The sequence below is a fragment of the Cariama cristata genome, unplaced genomic scaffold, assembly GCF_000690535.1.
Source record: "Cariama cristata isolate BGI_N322 unplaced genomic scaffold, ASM69053v1 scaffold13928, whole genome shotgun sequence".
In the NCBI taxonomy this organism is placed as follows: Eukaryota; Metazoa; Chordata; class Aves; order Cariamiformes; family Cariamidae; genus Cariama; species Cariama cristata.
The window spans coordinates 24,765-46,954 of NW_009629491.1; the positions used below are offsets into that span (position 1 = coordinate 24,765).

General features: G+C 36.7%; 2 protein-coding genes across 2 annotated transcripts in view; both read right to left on the reverse strand.

Moving 5' to 3' along the window:
• The window catches only part of DYTN (dystrotelin), a 20,853-nt gene extending 12,241 nt beyond the window's left edge, over positions 1–8,612 (reverse strand). The window contains exons 1-7 of the mRNA XM_009705184.1: positions 8,567–8,612; positions 6,373–6,447; positions 4,516–4,717; positions 2,364–2,449; positions 1,386–1,474; positions 643–714; positions 134–297 (exon numbers count right to left, since the gene is read on the reverse strand). Coding sequence (XP_009703486.1) covers positions 134–297; positions 643–714; positions 1,386–1,474; positions 2,364–2,449; positions 4,516–4,717; positions 6,373–6,447; positions 8,567–8,612 — 734 coding nt within the window. The remainder of the gene's footprint in view (positions 1–133; positions 298–642; positions 715–1,385; positions 1,475–2,363; positions 2,450–4,515; positions 4,718–6,372; positions 6,448–8,566) is intronic.
• A 6,565-nt stretch (positions 8,613–15,177) lies between these two features.
• MDH1B (malate dehydrogenase 1B, NAD (soluble)) lies at positions 15,178–21,919 on the reverse strand. The gene is made up of 8 exons (XM_009705185.1): positions 21,764–21,919; positions 20,660–20,794; positions 20,356–20,498; positions 19,192–19,694; positions 17,949–18,090; positions 16,833–16,990; positions 15,929–16,068; positions 15,178–15,306 (listed from the first exon to the last, which is right to left on the reverse strand). Exons 1-8 carry the CDS (start codon positions 21,917–21,919, stop codon positions 15,178–15,180), a joined length of 1,506 nt encoding a protein of 501 aa, XP_009703487.1.
• Between the last annotated feature and the right edge of the window lie 271 nt (positions 21,920–22,190).

The following is a 22,190-nucleotide window of genomic DNA, read 5'->3' on the forward strand; positions in this document are numbered from 1 at the left end:
CCTATCTTACTTGCTAAATTAGATTATGTCCAAAGTTTGTTGCTTAATACAGCAGTTAAAAGCCTGTAAGGTATGCAAACAACATTAAGAACTATTTATGTGGATGTTATAGCCACAGTAATTACTGACGCACCTGAGGCCTGTAATGGGGAAAATTTTGCAGACTCTACATCTAGCTTGGTGAGAAACCATTTCTGTGGCTAACAATCTGTAACAGGTAGGGAGCCACAGGAGAACAGCAGGCTCTGATCTCAACCAAGACAGGAATTTTTCTTCAACAATTGCTGAATTCAGAACCTGGAAAAAATACATGTCTCAAGTTCAGCCATTTACTTGAAAAGAACTGATGTCTTATCTACAATTCCTAATAAAAGCTCTGATATTGGACCCTGCTAGCATAGATTTTCCATTCATGTAAAATGTTTCTGGGTTCCAAAGGTTTTGGAATAAATGCAAGAGTCTTCAGTAGTATCTTACTGACCATCTTTTCTATAGGTATAAATCCTCATATACTGCAAGACTGATGATCAGTCCTGCCCCTTAAAAATAGATACTAATGGATGCTGTATGATTATACACTTGCAATGTTAATCAACCAGCAACATTCAAAATAATTTCCCAGGACATAAGAATTTCACTCACCCCATGGAAACAGCTATGAGTTGCAATTTCCAAACAAGACAGAGCACAGCTTTCTCCCACAATGGCTGGGATCTGCATCAAGAAGAGAGGCTCAGAAACACCTCAATAAAAAACAGATGTTCCCATCATGCTCCACTGAGATGGTGACAGCACACAGATGGTGAAGCATCTATAGAAATGCCATTTTACACACTTTTCTGAAGAAAACCTGTTCATATTCATGCCATCAGTATGTAATTGCATAGTTCAGTATGTGTCAGAATGATTTACTTCCAGCTCACTTACTGAAATGGATCAACACACTATGCTGCCATACTAGAATACTGAAGGACACTGGGTTTGAACCTCAGTGGTCATTTTCAGATCCCATTTTCAGTGCCAGTTCAGCTGGAAATACCTGTATGTGAAGGCATTTTTCTGCAACTGCAAGCTATTCTAGTGAGTACAGACATCTGAATTTTAGAGTTGCTTTAGGAACAGCTGTATGCAGCTGTTCCAGGACCTGTAAGCTCAGGCAAAATGAATGCACAGAGGCACTGATGTGAGTGGTTACTCTAAGAAAAGGTACAGAATATCATCCTTTTACCTACTTTGCATGGTACCTTCCTATGTCCACAGAGTGCCCTACTGACTTCAGTCCCATAATGTAATCAAACATAAAATGTATCAACCATGTATTTTTTCCTCCTAGATTAGGATACTCCTACAAGATCTGTTCTGTAACAGCACTGCACTGGCGTTACCTGATTTAAGTCTGTTAGTAGGCTTCTCAGTGCACTACGGGTAATCAAGGCCACCTTCCCATCAGGGACAGCACAAATCTGGAAGAAAGCTGAAAACAACCAGAGGAAAGAAACTGGAATCCCAGCAGAGCCTGAAGTGTCTTCTAGCTACTTATTCTCAAACTATCTATATGATGATTGCAGCCTACCAAATAAACACCTCAAGAAAGTTCCCCTTTATTGTCTATCTAACGGGCACCCAGTGACTGCAGGTACAATACTTTCTTCCTACAGGCAGGTGAAAGAGAATGACAGCAAGGAATTTACGGCAATTCTTTATTCCTGGAAGTTAAGACAGGTAAGGATGAAGGAAACAATGAGGTCATTTTCATGGCTGTAAGAAAAATATTTAAATATGTTTATATGAGATATACCCTATTTAAACTGTGAATTGTTAATTCCAAATTATAATTTGGAAGGAAATACACAATATGCAGTAGGAGAGTATGAGGCCAATATGCCACTTGTGGTCCATTTGCTCTCCATTTTGAGCATTTAATTCATGCAGAAATCTTAGTGCTTCACATTGCACTGGGCTACCTTTATTTGTTATACTTAGTTCTTTAAGCATTTTTGTCTAATGTTAAAAGGGCTCTAAAAGCTTCCTGGATCAAATATATAAAATTGTTTTCTAATCCAATGAAATTTAAAACTAGGGGTTTTCTGTTCTTTTTTTGCTAGGCAAACAGAACTTGGCCTTCATTTTTAAGCTCTACTTGTCTTAAACCTTACTATGACTTGTTCTGAGACTTTATGCAAAGATGGCTAAGGACACCGATGGAAAAGTATTATGCTGCATCAGCCTTACTCTACAACTGAGCAGCCAATTTACTTTTTGCATGGCAGAACTGCATTCTCTTTTAACGTAAAAAAATTATAATGGAGATTTTTCTCAATGTTCAGTATTACAGACAGCATATAAAATCACACATTTCCCACCTCTGTATTTAGCCAGTAGAGTGTCTCCTGAAAGGGCAATTAGGGCAGCTGCAGCAGATCTAGTTCTGATATAACCTGTTCCAGATCTAAGAAAATAAAGTAAGTTATACTACATTCACCGAGAATGTAAAAACTGAAACCTCTAAAAAAAAATTAAACATTGCTATGTTGGAAAACAACTTCAAAACTCATATCCTTGAGTACACTATGTATAAAACTGATGTTGCATTTTAGTGATATTTTATCTAGGACCCTTTGCCACTGAACATAACTACAATATATATAACTGTTCAAGATACCATGCAATCATAAAACAAAAAGACAGTATCTTCTTCAAAGACCTCACATTCCAAGTAAAATATAATTTTACATTTACAATACATGTCCTGAAAAATTCTGCTCTTCATTTGTGGAAAGCCTTCCTAAATATGGAAGAGAAAGCAGGATTACAACCTGGTTTTTGTATTATATCACCAGGCAGCTTCACTGTGATCCCAGATCTGCACTGAGCTTCACTTGAGCTGATTCCCTTTAATTTCACTGCAACTCAATTTAACCGAAAGGATGTATGCAGGAGCAGGATTTCAGTTTTGACCGTTAGATCATAAAGAATGTAGCTCAATTTAGAACGCAAGTTTGTGACATAGCCACCTAATGAAAAAATGTTTCTTTATGTGAAGACAAAGCAGACATGAATTAGAAACCATAAATCAGGAAATCTTGGAATTTTAAATTTAAGATATCTCTTTTGCAAAGAGTATTGCACTTCAGAATATCGCTACATAAAATTGTCTTCAAGAGTTTTTACATAAACTACATTTTGACAGAGCATACTGCATAAAGCTGCCATATAGTCTCTAAAGTATAAGCTGCATGGGGAATTGTTGATCAAAAGTTTCTAGATTTTGAATTTATATATTTAGGTTTTTTAGAACTTTCATAGAAAAATGTCCAAGCTAAAAAGCTAAAGTATATAACAAAAAAACCCTTATGACAGTTTATGTAAGCTTATTAAGTAATCTACCACACAAACATGGAAAAGCCCTGATGTGCTCTTGCCATGGAATACTTCCCAGTGTTGATAGTGGAGAACAGCGCTCTACAGAGAAAACTTGATTAGAAGAAAATGATAAGAAGCTTTTTCTATCCTATATACATGGCAAGAAACTTGTGATTTTTTTTAAAAGAAATTACAGCAAAAAGAAAATGACACACTGTCCTAAGAAACCAGAAAAAAAGACCAAGATAGTCCCATTAAGAAGATTCATCTAAATGATTTCCCTAGAGTGTGCCCAAACTATTAAATACTCTTGATGTTTCTAGCTTTGTTTTGTAATATGCCAGTTTATTCTTAGCCTTAATTGATTTTTTTAAGTACAAAAAAATTCTTAACATGGGACCTTAAGCAGTAGTGATCATATTATGAATGAATAGTGATTCAAGAAAAAGTGCTGCAGACCACTTCTATCTCATTTTTAGTAAAACCTTTGCTCTGATGTAGAAGGGAATGAATGTCACCTGTGGCAAATAAATTGTTAAATGAACTTACCCTTTGTCTTTTAAATCTGATAAAATCACAAACCAGTCCTGCCTTTAGTGAATTAATTCATTATTCACAAACAACACATGAGAAAAGTACACTCTGTGAGCTGCTTCCTTATTATTCCCAGAAACTATCTTCTATTCACAGGAGCTAGCTGACTAGCTTAGTTATGAGACAGTAATTGTGTTTCATAATTTGTTTATGAATGTTTTAAGCTGGAGAAAAATGGATAATGAAAAGTGACTGGCAAATTCTCGACCCGTGCATGGGTACTGCCATTCAAAGGCAAATATGGATTCTTTTTCAGGAGTGTACCAAAATATCTTGACAGTCAAAATAAGAGCTACTCTCTGTAAAGCTGTTCACAGAAAAAGTTAGCATGGACTGGCAGACATTTGGACTTCCACATAATTTTGGAAACATTTGACCACTGTTTCTCTGATAGAGCTTTGTGCCTTATATTCATATAGCTGAACTACTCCCATTGTGTATACTAAGCAAAATACCATAAAAATGGAAGAGTTTCATACAGAAATGGTATAAGAGTGGTAGAAACAGACTTAGTCTAGCAGTACTTTGTGATGGATTTACATTTGTGGTTCATCTCACCTGTCATACATGGCAGCTAGCAGGCTCAATGTGAATTCAGCAGCTCTTGGATCTACCTGGCCTGGTTTTTCTAATCTCGCCTTTTGGAACAGTTTCGTCAGCATTCCATAGATCTGCTGCACTTTCAGATAAATCTGCTTTTCTCTCTGGCTCTGTTCACTTGATAGGATGTGCTGAATCAGAGAAACATCAATCAAATCCACTGTAGGAAAATTAAGGGGGAAATGAATGAGGATCCCTGCCTTTTCATGAATGGAAGCTTGACATTTTTTAATTAGAAGTGCCTAGCTAAGACAAGTGTGTAAAATTAAGTCTAAAACAGTATGCAACATAAAAAGGAAATAACCTGGGAAAGGTCTTGCTGGGTTTATGGATGTAGCAAAACTTTTGAGGCTACAAAGATAGAACAGCTCAACTAAAATTCCCTGGATGTGATTTTGGGATAGATAGGAAGGGAAGAAAATAGCACGATTAACTGCATCCAAATTATAGAGGAAAATAGCATAATTAACTGCATCCAAATTATAGACATAACTTTCATGCTACATATAGATAGCATAAAACTACACACGATTCAGTACTTCAGAAAAAAGCTCACCTGGGACCGTGAAAACAATTTGTGCTTTGATGTAAGCTTTCTCCTCATGCACAAATACAAAGAGAAGGAGAGGCTATGGCCAAGAAAAGGGCAAACAGGCTGTATTATAAATGTGCCATCGAATAACTAATATCCAGCAGCAAGAGCGCACTATGGCTTCTTAAAGGTCACATTCAGTACCGCAGAGGCATGATCAATTGGAATTAATATCAAAAGGGAAAGATTGTAGTAGATTGAAAGTTTGTAGATTGCTGAAGAAGCAGAGAACCTCAAATTTGTCACCTACAGTCTTTCTAGCACAGATGGGAAAAATACCAGTGTGAGACACTGGTGAATCTCAATCTGGAAATGCATGTGCCATTTTGGTCACCAGTGTTCAAGGAGGTGTAGACTAACTGGGAGAGATGCTATGAGTGCCTAGAGGAGACATGGAGGACTAGGCTACAGACTTAATGAAAATCAGTACCTGTGTGAATTGGTACTTCCATGTTGTGACCCATAGCACCAGGCAGATTGACCATATCAGGGCTGAGATCAGACTAAATACATTCATAGAAGAGCATGCCCAAATGAAAAAATACGGCCAAGGCCAGCAAACTAGTCATCTTTTCTGTGCTACCCTGCAGACTTCACTTGCAATGTTGTGCATTTTCAGCAAAAGAATGTTTCAGGTGGAAAATTCAAGATTTCCATGCATTTTAGATCAATATGGAATTTACATCCAGTAATTTCAAAGCAAGCTAGGTGACCAGGGATTTTTTCCATAATTCTTTGTTTGCACAGAATTCTCACACTTCAAAGACAGGGAGAATGAATGCTAGCCAGAGGTTTTCTGGTCTATCATATCTTATTTTGTTCTCATTAATACTTAATGCTGTTCAATGCATTTTCAAAGATCCATGGTTATTTCCAATAAATCAACTCCTAAGAAACACACGCGAATTTAATGAGAATAATAATATACAGATAAAGACTCATAACTGCCAGTGATGTCTACGTAGCAGTGTTGCAGATTGTAATAATAATTTGATTCTCCCATGCTTTTAGAATTTTAGAATTTCCACTGACATTCAAAATGGGGGAAAAAATCAATTTGTGTATAAAGTACTATCTAGCTCTTAAGTGTTAGTAACGCATTCTAAGATTCTCAGGTGGAAAATGAGAGAGCAGAGTATCTTAATAATTCATGGTGACAGCAACACCAGCTCTTTACAGATTCTTCTCCCTGTCAAAGCACAGGATTCTCTTCAGCTACTAACATTGGCACAGACTTTGTACTGAGCGTAGTTTTAGGGCTGTTCTGTAAACGGAGCTCTGAATATCATTGAAAGCCTCTGTGAAAGAAAACAAACACACATTACAATAGAGTGGTTCGTTTAAAAAAAAAAAAAAAAAAAAAAGAAAGAAAACCAAATTGTTTAACCAAAACAAAAATCAAAATAACCAAATTTGGGCTTGATCAAAACTCACAATACTCTGAAGGAAAATTTTGAAAAAATGAAAAAAAAAATTAAAACATTTTCTTTTTTTCTAATAGCTTTGTGGGGAAAATGGTCTTCTTATGACCAGTGAAATGACAAGTCATAAAACCAGTATTTAACATAGAAAGCACACCTGCTTCTTTGGGAATCAAGTCTATTCGTGGACCAGAAAAAGGGACATGCACTGTGCATACTTTTAGCCAAGATCATAATGAAATAATAATTCTTCAGGCAAACCAGTATATTGATCAGAAATGCACTTCTACAAGGAACAGTTTGTCGGTCTGCACAGCAGGGTTATTGTTTTGGATGCATATTGTTTCAAGCACTAAACAAATTTTCTGTCAAGGTGAACATCTGGGACTCTCACAGAAGATAAGCAATTTACCAGAGCAACTGGCTTTTGACATCTTTTCATAGTAATCCCACTCAAGCTGCTTGACTAAATCCCATATCCTTACATGATTTCAGCTCATTCCTTTCATATCACTAAAGCATGTTTTCCTGAGTGGGAAGTAAGGGCTTCTGAACTTGACCTATACCTGCTACTTTACTTTACACACATACCTAGAACTTCAAGACAAAAAAAAACAAACGCTTGTTCACAAAGTTTTAGAAACTAGAATGTGATTTATCACTTATCCTCCTGTCCTAAGAGACTCTTTCTCCCTGTACTTCAGAGAGGAAGAGTCACTCACAGTTGATTAAGGTCAAAGATGAGCAACAAATATGCATAACTGAGTAGAAATAACTCACGAAACTCTCTACCTGTTTAGTCTGGAAACAAGCCAATCTGTGCGCAATGGTTTCCACAAACGTACCGACTAATGTTAATAGTCAGCAAATTACGGGCTTTGCTGGTTCCCAGATGCTGCCTAAGATACAGGAATAAGACAATATCTGCTATACCATCTGTTTAGTCCTGCTCTTGTCATACTATGTTTTGTGATATTATTTGGAGATGTAGTGTAGCATGTCATACAACGTGAAAAATGAGTTTTGACTTCCATGCATCCTCAGTTCTCTTTCTTCAGTAAACTGATCCAAAGCTCTTTTGAAAGTAACAGAAAGAATCCCACAGTTTTCAGTAGGCTACTGATTAAATTCCAAATGCTTATTTTCAAACACAAATGCTAGAAACATACACATGATCCAACTCAAACACCTTCCACGTGCAAGGTGACTTTCTAAGTGGAGGGAATCTGTTTTAGTAGCCATCTGCTACTCACTTCAAGTCCAGTCTTACAGACAAAATGTGGCGTTAAAGTAGGGCACTCTGTGCCTGTCAAGCACAGTTCCAGAATTAACTTGTGAGAGCAGACAAGTAAAACAGCAGACAAAGGAAAAAAAAAGCCCAAACTAAATACAAAATATGATTATTATTTACGAGAGGCTACTTAGGGGCACTAAACTCTTTCATTTATCATAGGAATGGAGCTTCCCCTTTGGACAGAAAACCAGCATGTAATCATTCTGCAGCGGGTCAAATTTCACCTCAAGACTCATAAATGCCCTTTGTTGAGAAGCTGACAAAGGAATTCCTACACATATAGAAGAGAGTGCATTGTTTCCTGTCATCTCCAGCTGATTACCTGTTAGTTCTGCATTTTGCGCTACTTGTTATGTAAGCAGATGAAGCATCCGCTAAGATTTTGCACTCAAAAGGGAGTATGGTGATCCTTTGTGCCTGTTTGAGAATATGTGAAAAAAAATTATCATATATTATAAAATAGGGAACACTGCCCCTGTGCACCTGATCATTCCATAAGTCAATGTGATAATGGCAAGGAAGGTGCCAGGACAGATCCAAAAATAAAGGTGGGACATCACAGCTGTGTAATTTGTCATTTATGTGCTACAGCACAGAGATTCTGAAAGTGACATGACTTCATTACAATTCAGTAGTTTCTGTTCAAACAGACACAGAAAATTCTCTTGAGAAAACTTGGGAAAAAATGAGAAAAATCCTTACCCTGCAAGTCTGGATCCATTTGAAATGAACAGATGGCATTAGGCATTCTATAACAAAACAAACCAAAGTGTAAAACCACGTTTTCTAGACAGAGACATATCAAACCATTCAAATCAAACCTTTTAATCTGAACAATTTACTGGATGCATTTCAGAAACTAAATTAAACAGAATTACATAAAACAATAGTTTTGGTGCCAAGTACAGAGAAACTCCAGAAAATTGTATGCTCTCTGCTCAGGATAAAGTAGGAGTAACTCTAGTAACTGCAAAATTGTATCAGGGCAAAAACAGTCCCCAAAGCAGTTTCAAGTACAGGAAACGGGATCTTTCACTATTGAAGAGTTCAGAGTTTACATATAGGATTACTGCACAGTCCATAGTGTATAATTTCAGGCCAGAGAGGGCATACCTTTACGTCAGACTCTTCCCAAGAGTCATTGATTGCAATTGCTCACAAGTCTATTTTCTAAAACGTTCAAACAGAACTAAAGTTTTCAGCTGAGCTCACATTATTTCTTTTTCAGCTGAGAAGGAAGGGAAAAAGGAAGTATAACCATGAATCTACTTTACACAATCCTGAAAGCAAAAGTAATTATGTCCCTGATAATAACAGAAACTGAATGTCTCCCCTCAGGATTTATTTCATTAATGTTCTAAGCTACTTTATATTTTTAAACACAAAAATATAAATATGAATTCAGTATAGTAGCTATCTTTTAGTTAATATTACAGTTGAAAAACACTAGGTATAACCAATCTAAGTTACATGAGACTCCAAAGGCCACATATATGGCTTAGAGTGGGGAAAAAAAGGAAATTTGCTAGAATAAAAAAATTAAATATTTGGAAACTACCTAAAACTTAAATAATACACGTGGTATTAAATCTGAATTTACCCAAATGCTTTATTACTTTTTTCCAGTGAGAATCATTGATCATTTGTCATAAACATGACAGAATACTGGCCGATTATGAAGCATAAATATTCAATGATCTATAATTATTGAGTCTACCATAAATATGCTTCTCACCACTTTAATCAGTGAAAGCTGCAACTTTGTGTTTCAGTCTCTAAATAACTTATAAATACTTAAAATGATGGGATACAGATTTGCTTTAATAACTTCTTCATTAAAGACTGCAATGCCACAGTTTTTATTGAAGTCATTCTTTGAAAGAAATACTACTATGTTTCTTTTTGACTATTCTTCCATTTTCTTCCTTACTAAGGTTTAGAGCTTGGACTCAACCCTGGATTCTGCAAGACTGCAGTTCTACCCAACATTTACATAGGCATGTAACTTTGCTTATACAATCTGCTCCTAAAATAGGTGGAGTACTGTGTGCCTCTGTGTGGCTTGACAGAAAAGTCAACGTAGGGAAATCAGGGAAATCAGAAGATTCTAAGCAATGAATTAAACTTAAGTGTTTAGTGAAAGCTACATGTAGCAACCTGAAGGACAGACTTACAAACGCACAGCTTGCCTCATGTTTTCCTCCTTTTTTCCTCTCCACCAAAGGTACATAAAACAAAGCAAGAGGATGAATGTAAAATTACACAGGTTAAACTCACTTAAGTTAGAACTCACTCATTAGAATTTTCTTACTCAAATAAGAACAGATCCATTGACCTCACTGAGTTATACAGCATGCATAATCTATTAGTACTCGATACTTACCGTAAGATGAGAAACTCTCTATCCAGTACAGCACAATGTCTAAATTACCCATATGGATAAACACGCTATACTCGTATACTAGGGTATTCATGGTCTCAAAGTTAAGTACATGTGTTATGTGTTTTACGGAACTTGCTGTCATTGTGCAACATCGTAACATGATACCCATGAACCCTCCCTCCAAAAAGTTATGAAAGGCATTATTAACATATGTGCAGTCTACATTTTTATATACAAAACTCTGTGGAGAGTCCAGATCTTGACTGCAGTAGGACTGCTTGGGTGAAATGAACAGGATCTACTTCAGTGTTAGCACATCTACTTTATAATGAACATAATACAAAAGCAGAAGCAGTATTTGCCTGCCATCAAATCTGAACTAACTCTGCTCATTTCAGTCTGTGTGTTGTACTTTAGCTACATGTGCCCTTTATTAATAATCAAAAACACTTCCATAAAACAAAAAAGCATCTTAAAATTAATTACAATTGTAGAGGAAATAAATTTTTACAATTATAAACCCCGATCCCATTAACACAAATACTCTTATGTGCAGAACAAGAGTAGCCTTATTCTTGAATCCTATGGGAATGTGCAAGAAAAGTAACATACTTGATTACTTATATGTATTTTGTTTGCCTATACAGGTTCTCAGAATATGTACTTTAGCAAATAAAATGCATTTTGAAACATACTACATAATTAAATTAAATTATAGAGAAAGATAAACGAGATCACGTAAGGCAGAAATCTCCCAATACATCAACTTGATCACAGAGGCATTCCTTCTTTTGAAATCAGACAACATGATCAGCATTTTAAATATGCATAAAACAAACTACAATTGCTTTTGTTTCTTGTGAAGGGTGAAAGCATTTTATGCTGTGTTCAAAGGCCAAAATTATTGTCTCCTCTTAAATACAGTAACCGTGCTTACCTTTCTCTCAGCTACTTACTAAAGGCCCAGAAGTCAGAGGACACTGCCAGAGAAGTCCAGTAGTCTTATACCACTTAAAAGTTGACTTCAAGACACAGTTCTAAAGCTTTTGCTTTTAAATGAATGCTGTTCACAACAAATGCCTGGCAAAGGCCCAGATCAAAGTATCAGGTAATTGTCTAAGCAGTCAAAACAGAGAACACTAATTAATTAGTAATAAATATCTTGAATTATTAAAGATAAAACTTCATTGATCTTTGTTTCAAAGCAATTTTTCTTGTGGTTGGAGTGCAATATTTCTAAACTGAGGGGCCTTTACTGAGCATTTCCCAGTTGCTGAGGAACAGTGTTGCTATAGAGACTGAAAATGAGGTGGAAGCTGGCACAATAATGCAGAAAGCACAGTGTGCTGTAACAAACAGTTGGTGCAACTACACAAAGAGGAAAAATAGTAAGTCCTAGTGGTAATGTCCTAGAATAAGAATTGTTCAGACCAACCAGAAAGCTTACACACTCCTCAATACACTCAGATGCTAGGGTTTATGCAGAATATATATAACATTTGTAAGACATGTACATTTATCTTAAAGCCCTTTTTCACAAATTTTTCAACAGTTACTCTAACACCCAGGTAGTAGGATTCATCAATGCTATGAATATCCTGCATACATTGCATTACCCAGTAACTTGTGAGAAAATGTGTACCAGAAATTACTTATTACTTACAGAAAACCCAAACTTAGTGATGACTAAGTCAATCACTATGTTACAACTGCAACCAACTTTGAATATGTTACCATATTTTAGCTTTCCTATTATTTTTGTTCTTTCTTTCTCTTCTAAGAAAAAGCTAGGAAAAGAAACTTTTCCATGCTATTATGCTTGTGTGAGGAAAGACCTGAATTTCCCTGCAGGCCACCAGGCAAATCTAATTAGAATAATTTAGAATACAAGAGACATCCAAGATATTTGTATTGTCTTTCTCCTCCCAACCTCTGAGAAGAAATTCTTTGCCTGTGATTTTCAGGTAGTGACTCAGAAGTCCAGTAAGGCTGCTTATACATTGCAGAAACAGTTACTTACTTTCTTAATAACAGCGTTGGTGCTTGAATTGCAGTCTGTTTGAACTAGTATCTTCACAGGTGGAATAAAAGAACTCAAAGAGTAAAAGACTGCCTAATCATATTCCATGTAGAAAAAAACAAATGTAAATATATGTTAAAGAAGCTAACTTTTCCTCTCCTGTCTTGGAGAAGGAGCTATGAAACAAACCAGGTAGTTTGTAAAGACTACTGGTAGCATCCTCCCCTGCTATGCTCTCCTGAGACATCTGCCTCCAAATGCTCCTCAGAGACTCAGATAATTTTCTGTGCATACACTACTAGCAACTAATTCCCTGGAGACCACTTCCTCATGAAATGGATGATTCCAAACCACTTTCTCCAAGACTTTTTAGACCACCTATGTACAACTTTCATGTGAACTCCTCCTTGAAGATACTTGTAACAATATCTCAGTTCATGTAAATATTGCTTCTAACGTATACATTTCACATAAGAAACTACACGCTTCCAACTCCCTTATGATACCTCAGCTTTCTCAGCTCCTCTTTCTAAGACCAGTGAGACACTCCTCCTCGTTCTGTCCACATCAGCTGATAAATCACAAATAAAATCCTCCTGGTTTCCTCATGTAAGAAGAAGTCTAGCCCTGTTCAGAGTTTGAACCTCCACTTGGACAGAAATAACGAATTTATTCTAACTATATGTATCAGATTCAAAGAACAGGAAACTGTTTATTTTGCTTTAAATATTCACATCTTGTAAAAAATTAGCAAGTACAACAATATTTCATTTAACAGTCTCCCATCTTTTAAGACACCAAAGACACGCAAGTGAAAGTGGTTCCTGAATAATCCTGTTTAGACAACGACTTAATTGCATGTTTCACTTCAAAACGTATGAGTCTTCCCTATGAAACTCATGAAATAAATAAAAACATGGAGACAAAAATGATCTTGTCACTAAGGAGATGTATGCATTTAAATTTTTGTGTTAAAAACAAATTTTGCCTAAGAATTTATATTCTTACACAAGTACTGTGTTTCATTATATCTGAAACAAGAATTTGGAGTTATAAAACTGCTACTCTGTGTGTGAAAATCTTGCTCAAAATTGTCATAACATGAATGTTTTAGACATTAAAAGATGTTTTTGAAACAGTTTATTGTTGGATGTAAATGAAATCCTAGACTCATTAAAGTCAGTAGGAATTTTGCTTTGGTCTCCAGATTAAGACTGTTATATTCACACTGTTTTTGAAATATTTCTCTGCCTATAGACTTCCAGGTTTTTGATGAGGAAGACACTGTAAAAGCTATGACAATGTTTAGCCTTTCTTTGTAGTGTGCTCTTTTGAGCAATGGAAACATTGTTTAGTATGGGAATTTTCAGCATTTTCTCCTCCAGACAACTCTGGCTAAAGTGAGCCAGTAGGCAAGGTGTCCATTTCTGTAAAAAAAGCAAAAACAGTACATATTTTTCCAACCTCCTAAAATACTTACACGTGCAAGGACATAAGCAGAGCACTTCGGTAATACTTGAATGGTATGGCACCTGGTACTAATGTCATAAGAGTATGCCACAACTAAGCAGTTAGCTGCTAGTAGCGGAAGGGCCTTCTGCTTAGTGTTTAAAGCAGCCACAAGAGGAATGGAACAGCTCTACAGAATAGCAGTGCCATACAAGTGCTCACTAAAGGCCCTGAACATCAAGCTCCAAATAGTTTCCCCATTCTTCAGCCTGCCCTTAATGCAGAACAGCTTATATATGGTAAGTGCTGATATCAAAGTACTGGAAAGAATTTGAAAGAAGGGAGAAAGAAAACTAACTAGGGAAAAGGCCTGTAGGACCTGGAAGTAGAAAGAAATGGCTACAGCATTGGGAAAGTGTGGGGATTTCAGAACCTGAGAACAGGGAAAAAGTGACAAAAATAAAACACACTTTAAAGTTTATCTGTTCTTATTTTGATGAATGGTTCTTCTTTCCTTTATGTAATCTTAAGAGGACAGAGAACTTCAAAAGCAAAATAGGTAGAAAAAGCAGCACAGAAAGACTTGGAAGAAGATGTGGGGTTTTTATTCCGCACAGGAAAAGTAGATTGCAGATTCAGGGGAGTTTTGCCATGGCTGTATCATGTAGCCTATAGCCTTCCCACATGCTCCTAAATATTAGGAACCGATACCGTTCTAGAGATGTTTAGTTGAAAGTTCTCATATCATTGTGCATTTAAAAAAATTAAGTCACGATAAACTTGATGTGTTATTAACAAAGAAAGTGAAACGGCTTAATAATTTATAATGTAGGGATCTCTAGAAAATCTTTCATCTATTGTAATTGGAAGAAGTGGCAGATGAGGCTGCCACTTAACGAGATTGTCTTCTCTATAGAAAGCAGGAATATCTCTTTTTTTAGCCTATTGTCTTCAGGTGTCTCAACCTTTTCTCCTTCTGACTGGCTTACAGACTAAAGATACTGAATGAACTGTTTGGTACTTTAACAAACAGAAAAATTAGAAGTTTGAGTTCCAATTTACAGTATTTTTTTCTCTGTTAGAAATTCAACTCATTATTTCTAAATAGTAAAGAATAGTAAAGTATAGTAAAGAATAGCTTCAAAACATATAGTAGGACATACGGTGAAAGTGCTTTTCTAAGAATAGTTACTTGTGTCAAAAACATTTTATATTTACTAATAACCTAAGATAAAATGTGTCATGCTAAATGTATTATTTACGCTCAGCTTTCATATTCATGATATGTGAATGGCACAGTAGAAACTTATCAAAACAAGGTTGCTACCATGCAGTCTTGCCCTGCCTATTACCACACCCCAGGCATGGTCAAGATACATCGGACAAGCACTTGTTGTTTATATTCCTTCCTGAAGGATTCTATACCCATTTTAAACAAAAGGGACATAAAATAAGAATCCATTACTTAAAACTTGATCTTATCTTTTCGGGGAAGAAAAACCCACCTTGACACAAATATTTTTTACTAGAGATTTTATCAGCTCCATATGTATGCAGTTCTTTTATTTCCTTTAGTGCAACAAGCTTTTCCTGAATGGGAAAAAAAAAAAGCAGCAGTTTTAATATCACCCATTCTTTTCATCCACTGTAATTTCTAGTGCAAACTTAAAATATGTTAAGATAAAATAATCCTTACATGTTACTAGTATGACTGAAGATCATAAAATCTGACTGAAGCTAGAATGTAGAGTTTGGGACTAGTCTTTTTAGCATTTTAATATTTAGTCAAATCAAATTCTTTTTGTCTCACTAAGTGACAAGAAGTTCATGATGAAATTACTGCTCACTGATTTTGTATTTTCTGAAAAATCCCTAATTCTAGTAAAATATGGCCTTCATTCATGCAGAGTCATAGCCATAAGGATCCCAGAAGATACATCTCCTGGCATAGAACTACTCTGAATACCACACAAGCAAAATCAACATCAGAAGCACAGAATGTAGAAACACTAAATTAAAGCTAATATTTCTGTTTTGCATAAAACCTGCAGAACTTGGGGGTGCAACTTTACACTTATAAATACCTGGTATTTATCATGTGTGTGCAGTCTGTATGTTTAACATTTGCAGTAAGTCTCGGTATTCAAAGTTATATTGCAATGTACCCATAGGTGGCAGAATGGGCATACTATTGGATACAATAAATCATCACCTGAATCAGCTCATGGGCTAAGCGTCCCAGAACTTCTTGGGTCATTTCATTAATTTCTAATTCTGTCATGACTTCCCAGTTACCATTCTGGAACCTCACTGGCATAGAGAAGACAATTCCTTCAGGAATGCAAAATTGACCTGAAGAAGATGGAAAAAATGACCTAAACATATTATTTCTGATTAAAAAACACATCCTCACCAGTGTCAAGATTAAGTCCTACAGACTTGCAAAAGTCTGCAACTGTAAGATCTTAGTATAAATGGAGACTATCTTTTACAGTGTACCATTCAAAGACTAAAGAGTTTCCCTTTTACTGTAACTTTATATTTTAGTTAGATGTACATGAATCATGGAATTATAGAATGGTTTGGGTTGGAAGGGACCTTTAAAGGCCATCTAGTCCAACCCCCCTGCAGTGAGCAGGGACATCTTCCACTAGATCAGGTTGCTCAAAGCCCCATCCAACCTGATCTTGAATGTTTCCAGGGACAGGGCTTCTACCACTTCTCTGGGTAACCTGTTCCAGTGATTCACCACCCCCACTGTAAAAATTTTCTTCCTTTTATCTAGTCTAAATCTACCTTGTTTTAGTTTAAAACCATTACCCCTTTTCCTATCACAACAGGCCCTACTAAAAAGTTTGTCCCCATCTTTCTTAAAAGCCCCATTTAAGTATTGAATTAACGTAAGAGATGCTTGTAAGAAATGAGTATCAAATCACAAGCTCTGGAGAATAAAATTGCTTAGATTTGGAGGTTCTTATGCTGAAACAAACTCTCAGCCTCGCATTGTATAATAATTTGTTTTACAAGTTTTTATTAAATTAAAAATTTTGATTAAAAAAACATTATGCATACTGGGGAAAGCTGCAAGAGAATATGTCAAGCAAAAGTAGATTTACCTTTAGTAAGTATTCCCACAGAAACAATCTCCCCAGGAGGAGAGCCATGATACCAGTATCTCAGTACAGTGGCTATCGCATGAGCAGGTAACATTCCTACACAATTACAGACCCGGGAATTCAGTTGTGCAGATAGAAATTCTGAATGGATCCATTTGCTACCAACAAAAAAAGGGGGGAGGGAAAGGAAGAAAAACCTAAGATAACTGCAGGAAGAGTAGTTTTCTAGAGGAAAAAAGAACTAAACCTGAGGGAAGAAAATAGTCAAAACTTGTTCAAACTCCACTGCTGAATGCAAGGCACTTAAAGACAGAAAAATATAGGGTCTAACAAAAAGTGGTCCAAAAGGTAAGAACCAGCACTACTTACCTATGAAAGTTAGGTCATTTACTCAAGTCACAACCTTTATTATTATTATTGTTTATATGTATTACTGTCTTACATAAGAATCCAGCCATGAGCCATAATCCCTCTGTGCTAGACACAAGCAGAGAACAAAAGAAATGTCTGCTGTCCAGTAAACGCTAGGTTTAGACCAGAGTGGGAATTCCACATAGCCAGGCCTGAGTGTATGTCACATCTGCTGTCCTCTCACTGTGCACATCCTTTCTCTGCTACTTTTCTTTCCACGAGAAGCTACCTAGCTGCCAGGTATCCTTTTTACATATGTTAACACATTGTTTATTTTGGGAAACTGACATTAGTGTGCTCAGGCCATATGTTCAATGGAATTCAGGTACTTCAAGATGTAGATATATGTTTTGTATTATTGCAAAGTTTCTTCATGCATATTAGACATCTAAGTCACTATCTGGACTTTCATTACTTCCTATAGGCTGCTCATGATATGATAGAAGAAAAACACACTTAATATGTAGAAAAATATAGTTATAAACAAAGTTGGCAGGAGAGTCAGAACTGTATAGCACTAGGAACTACTCAACTTCTTTTGCAGACTGAGTGCTTCAACTTGAGTTTTCTGTTATGTACAGTGCTAGTCAGTAAAGAGAAATCTTGAAAACAAAAACCTTTCTCTTGTTTATTACACAGTTCAGATAAACATGGATTAAAAGCAGTTATTCAGTTTTACTTTAAAAAAATAAATTCGTACTGTACCTATCATAAATCATATTCAACAAAGGATGTGGAAAATTAGCTGGGCCCCAAATAGCACAGTCATATCCATAAAGTTTTGCATGTGACAAATCAATGTAGTTACAGCCAGTAATATTGCCCCAAACGATCACATCTTTAACTCCTGTAACAGAGGAAAATACATAGATTAATGAAGAGGCAGACAAACACTTTCACAATGTAGGCTGGACTAGAACACCTTTAGAAGTCCATTTCAAGATGAATTATTCTTCAGTTCAGTGCCTTGCCTTGATAACAGAAATTATTTGATCTGAACAATGCAACAACGTCCTCCATATGAAACCTCATCACAAGCTGAAAAAGGAACTTTAATTTATATCATGTTATTGTACATAGTAGACAAAACCTAGTAAATACTTAGCTGTTAAAACCAAACCAAATCATATTGCAAACATATAGCAATGTTCCTTTTAAAACCCTGTACATGCAAATACAGAATGCCTAACATTAAAAAAAATCATAACACCACCCAAAAACCCCCCCAAATCTACCTGCTTTGGTGCAAAAGGAATTTCTCAAATAACCTGCTGACAGGCTATTCAGCCTATTAACCTACTTTTCTATTTTATTAGGCTCCAAAATATCTAGACTTGTCATTGATGATGAGTTCCTACCCCTGCAACATTGAAAGAATCCTCATGCTGAGCAGGCTGCTGGAGGACACCTTTGCTATGCAATGCAGAACCGTGCAAATATAACCAAGCTATAATGATTGACCTGAGAAAGAAAGTTAATTAACCCAGAAATAATACTACAATGCAGTTCTACTATACTCTCATTATCTGCACAGCAGTATGTTGCCATGTTTATTCACAGCTGGTTGGTGTGTCTCCAAAATAACAATGCACTGCAGAGTGCAAATGCAATCTTGAAGTCCTAGTTCCTGATCCGCAACACAGCTCAGTCCTTCTTAGTAGATTTCCAGCATGAAATACACACCAGAATGGCAGAGCTGCTTTCAAGAGTTAGCAAAAGAATTGATATTCATGGAATCAGGCACAGATCCAGACAGCGGTAAGCATAGCAAGTGGTAGCACCTGCTAGTCACACCCTGGCATTCTGTACAGCCATGCAATTCAGTGGGTGCACTGCTCTGCTTGCATTTCTGCACGCACATCAATTGCATTCTGCAATGAAATACGTACTTTCAAAGGTGTCCATCCACTGAATTCCCCAAATGCTACCAAAACACATAAATATTCACCTGCTGCGTTCATATTCAGCTTCCTGGCCAGCATGGCTTTAGCTGCACTTTCCCAGGATGTTGCAATGGCGATGACATTTTCAGGCTTAATGGATGGGCCATATGTCATAATCATCAACGCCTTAAGGTTTACAAAGGTTTTTCCTGATGAAATTACTCTGACCTCACTCTTGGCATTCTTCTCAATCAAGGGAGCATACACTTGACAGATCTCACTCACTTCTCTGATGTAGTTCTCAAGGGACTGGACTTCATGGTTTAAGAGGACATCATCAAGAACAATGACAATATCGGCTTGAATAAAAGCCTCATCTATTTCAGTGTGCTTGGAAATACTGCGGAGGAGTGGGAACGCCATGTCTTCAGCTTCCATTATAATACCGCAAAGAACTTCCTTAAACTGGTCAGTGTCAAGCAAATGGATACTGATTTCTGTGGTCATCCCAAACACTTCTCCATTTGCCAACAGAGGGATCAGCTGATAACACATTGGAGCTGAAGCACTGATAAGAGAAGGATATAGAAAAATTACAGTTAATGGCTAACCACTGCTTGTTTGGAAGTATTACATAAATAAACACAAAGATTTTGCTTCCGTATTTGATTATGTCTAAATAGACCATTAGCTTGGATCCTTTATTGTTCTTTCTGTCATTTTAATAGGTTAAAAATTAAAACATTTGGGTCCTCCTTTCATTTGAAAGTTTTCCACCCTGTACATTTCAGTTGACACTGTCACTTAAAAATTGGTGTCTTTAAAGAACCACATTTTTTTAAGGTGCTCTGTTACGACTACTAGAAATACAGCAATTTCTAAAGCTAAAACTGCAAGAGACTCTTTACTTATTTAAATATTTCCAAAAACATTTAATGCAAGACAGTTGCTTATTTTGTAAATACTTGCTTTTCCCCAAGGTGATCAGGGGTCTAAATGTTGCCTGTTCACATCCCTCATTTAAACTGGTGCAAAATGTAACAAAAGTAGAAATAATTTCTAAATTACACACTGCATGCTCATAGTGAGAGGCACAGAACCTAATTCAAATCAGCAAATTACAGGGATTTGTGTATAACTTCAGATGGTTACACCTGTTATACGTGACAGGAAAAAGTGCATTCTTCTGAAGCTAAGTGAAACTTCATAAATATTCTTTTTACTCTCACCTGGTGATCCAGATCTGCAAAGGCTTGATAAGACTTTTAATCTCTTCCTCCTCTTTTTCAATTTCAATATGCGCCTGCAGGTTCTCCTCAGCAATGTCTAACATTTCCTCACTCAACATCATTGAGGTGATGCCGTAATAGTGCTAATAACAAAAAGGATAATCTCTAATCAAATGACAACCCAAACACAGCAAGGTAACATTAGAAAGGATAGCTTTATTTTACATTAGAAGGAGGAATAAAGAACAACAATGTTACAAGAAAATGCAAAGTATGGTTCACAGTATTAAAGGCAGCTCATTACCTGGGCATATTCCAGAAAATCATTAACTCCTCCCACAAGCAGACCCTTCCCTCCACGGTCCAACAGTTCTCTCCAAATGATAGGAGACCTTTTGTGTTCCCATCCATTCATTTCACAAATGTCATGAAGCCACTGCTAATGTAAAGATCCACACCAAAAGGTTTTAATACTTTTTCCCATTTGATAACACTTAAATGTTACAGCTATAAACATTCTTATTATTTTCTCTCAATACATGATTACAAGGTGCTTCACAACTTACCCATGCACCAGTGTGTGCAAAATGGGGGAATAACTCAAAGCAAGTCATGGTGATACTCCGTGACACCTCAGCAAAAGAGAAAAAGGTCTTACTTCTGCTTGATTTTACTGCTGTAATTCTGCTCAATTGTCTCAGTGGAACTGAAGATAGCAATGTTGTGAAGCAGCAAGTAATCTGATGATTCCTATTTAGCTGCAGAAGGTAAGTAAGCTGCAGAAGTTAAATGCTATTCACTTAACTGTTCGAGTTACTTGGCTGAGGTGTCAAGCGAAATATGAGGCAATAAACATCATAGTACTGTCTATCTCATGAAGTAATGCTGCAGTTTTTTCAGTTCCTTATAGGGACTACAGTGTAGACATGGCAACATATCTACAGTAAAACTACTCAGAAAGGCCCATCCACATTGTAAACAAATACGTGAGATTTAATTGCATACTTCCATTGTAATTCAAAGCCCTTGAATGCCAGAAATGCTCTTGACAAGTAACAACTCTGAAGGCATATGTAATCACAGTGTACAAAAGAGTTACAGGCCGAGCAGTCATTTATACACACTGTAAAAATAATAAACTTGAACTTCTAACTGATAAAACAGAGCTTTAGGCTGGCCCACATTTTATGCCCATCTTCTGTGGTAAGACTCACGAGAATGCCAGTCTCTCACAACATTCAAACCTTTCCTCTGGCTGGCTCTTGTAGCCAAACGTGCTTCTGCAGCACCTCTACCCACATACCAAAATGCTAATACAGGAGAAGAGGAGACATACTACAGATAAGCACATTTGTTACTTTATAGAGCACTGGGGCATCTACCAATGACTTGACTTATGACCCCTTACCTCCCATTTGTCAGGGTGCTGAACGATCTTGTGAACTCTGAAGTCTGGCAAGTTAGCCTGGAGATAGTCAGCCAGTTGTTCAGCTTTGGCATAGTAAGGGCAGTTTGCCTTACCTGTGAACACAGTGACATCACCACAAATGAGATTTTGTGACATTGACTGATAAGGGCTTAACAGGCCAAATGTTTCTTAATTGTTCCAATTAAAACAGAGCCTTATGTAACCAGCATCCCTCGAGTTCCCAGAAAGTAACAGGACAAGCATATGAGTCAGCAAAGAGAGCATAATTTCAGAGGTGAAATACTCCCTTCAGTCAGCGTTTAAAGGGCTGAGAAGACCACCCCGGAGCGGGCAGCGGCAGACAAAGGCAGAAGCTTCACCGACGGGATATGGAGAGAGGGCTGACTGGGAAACGGCTGAGGCAGCG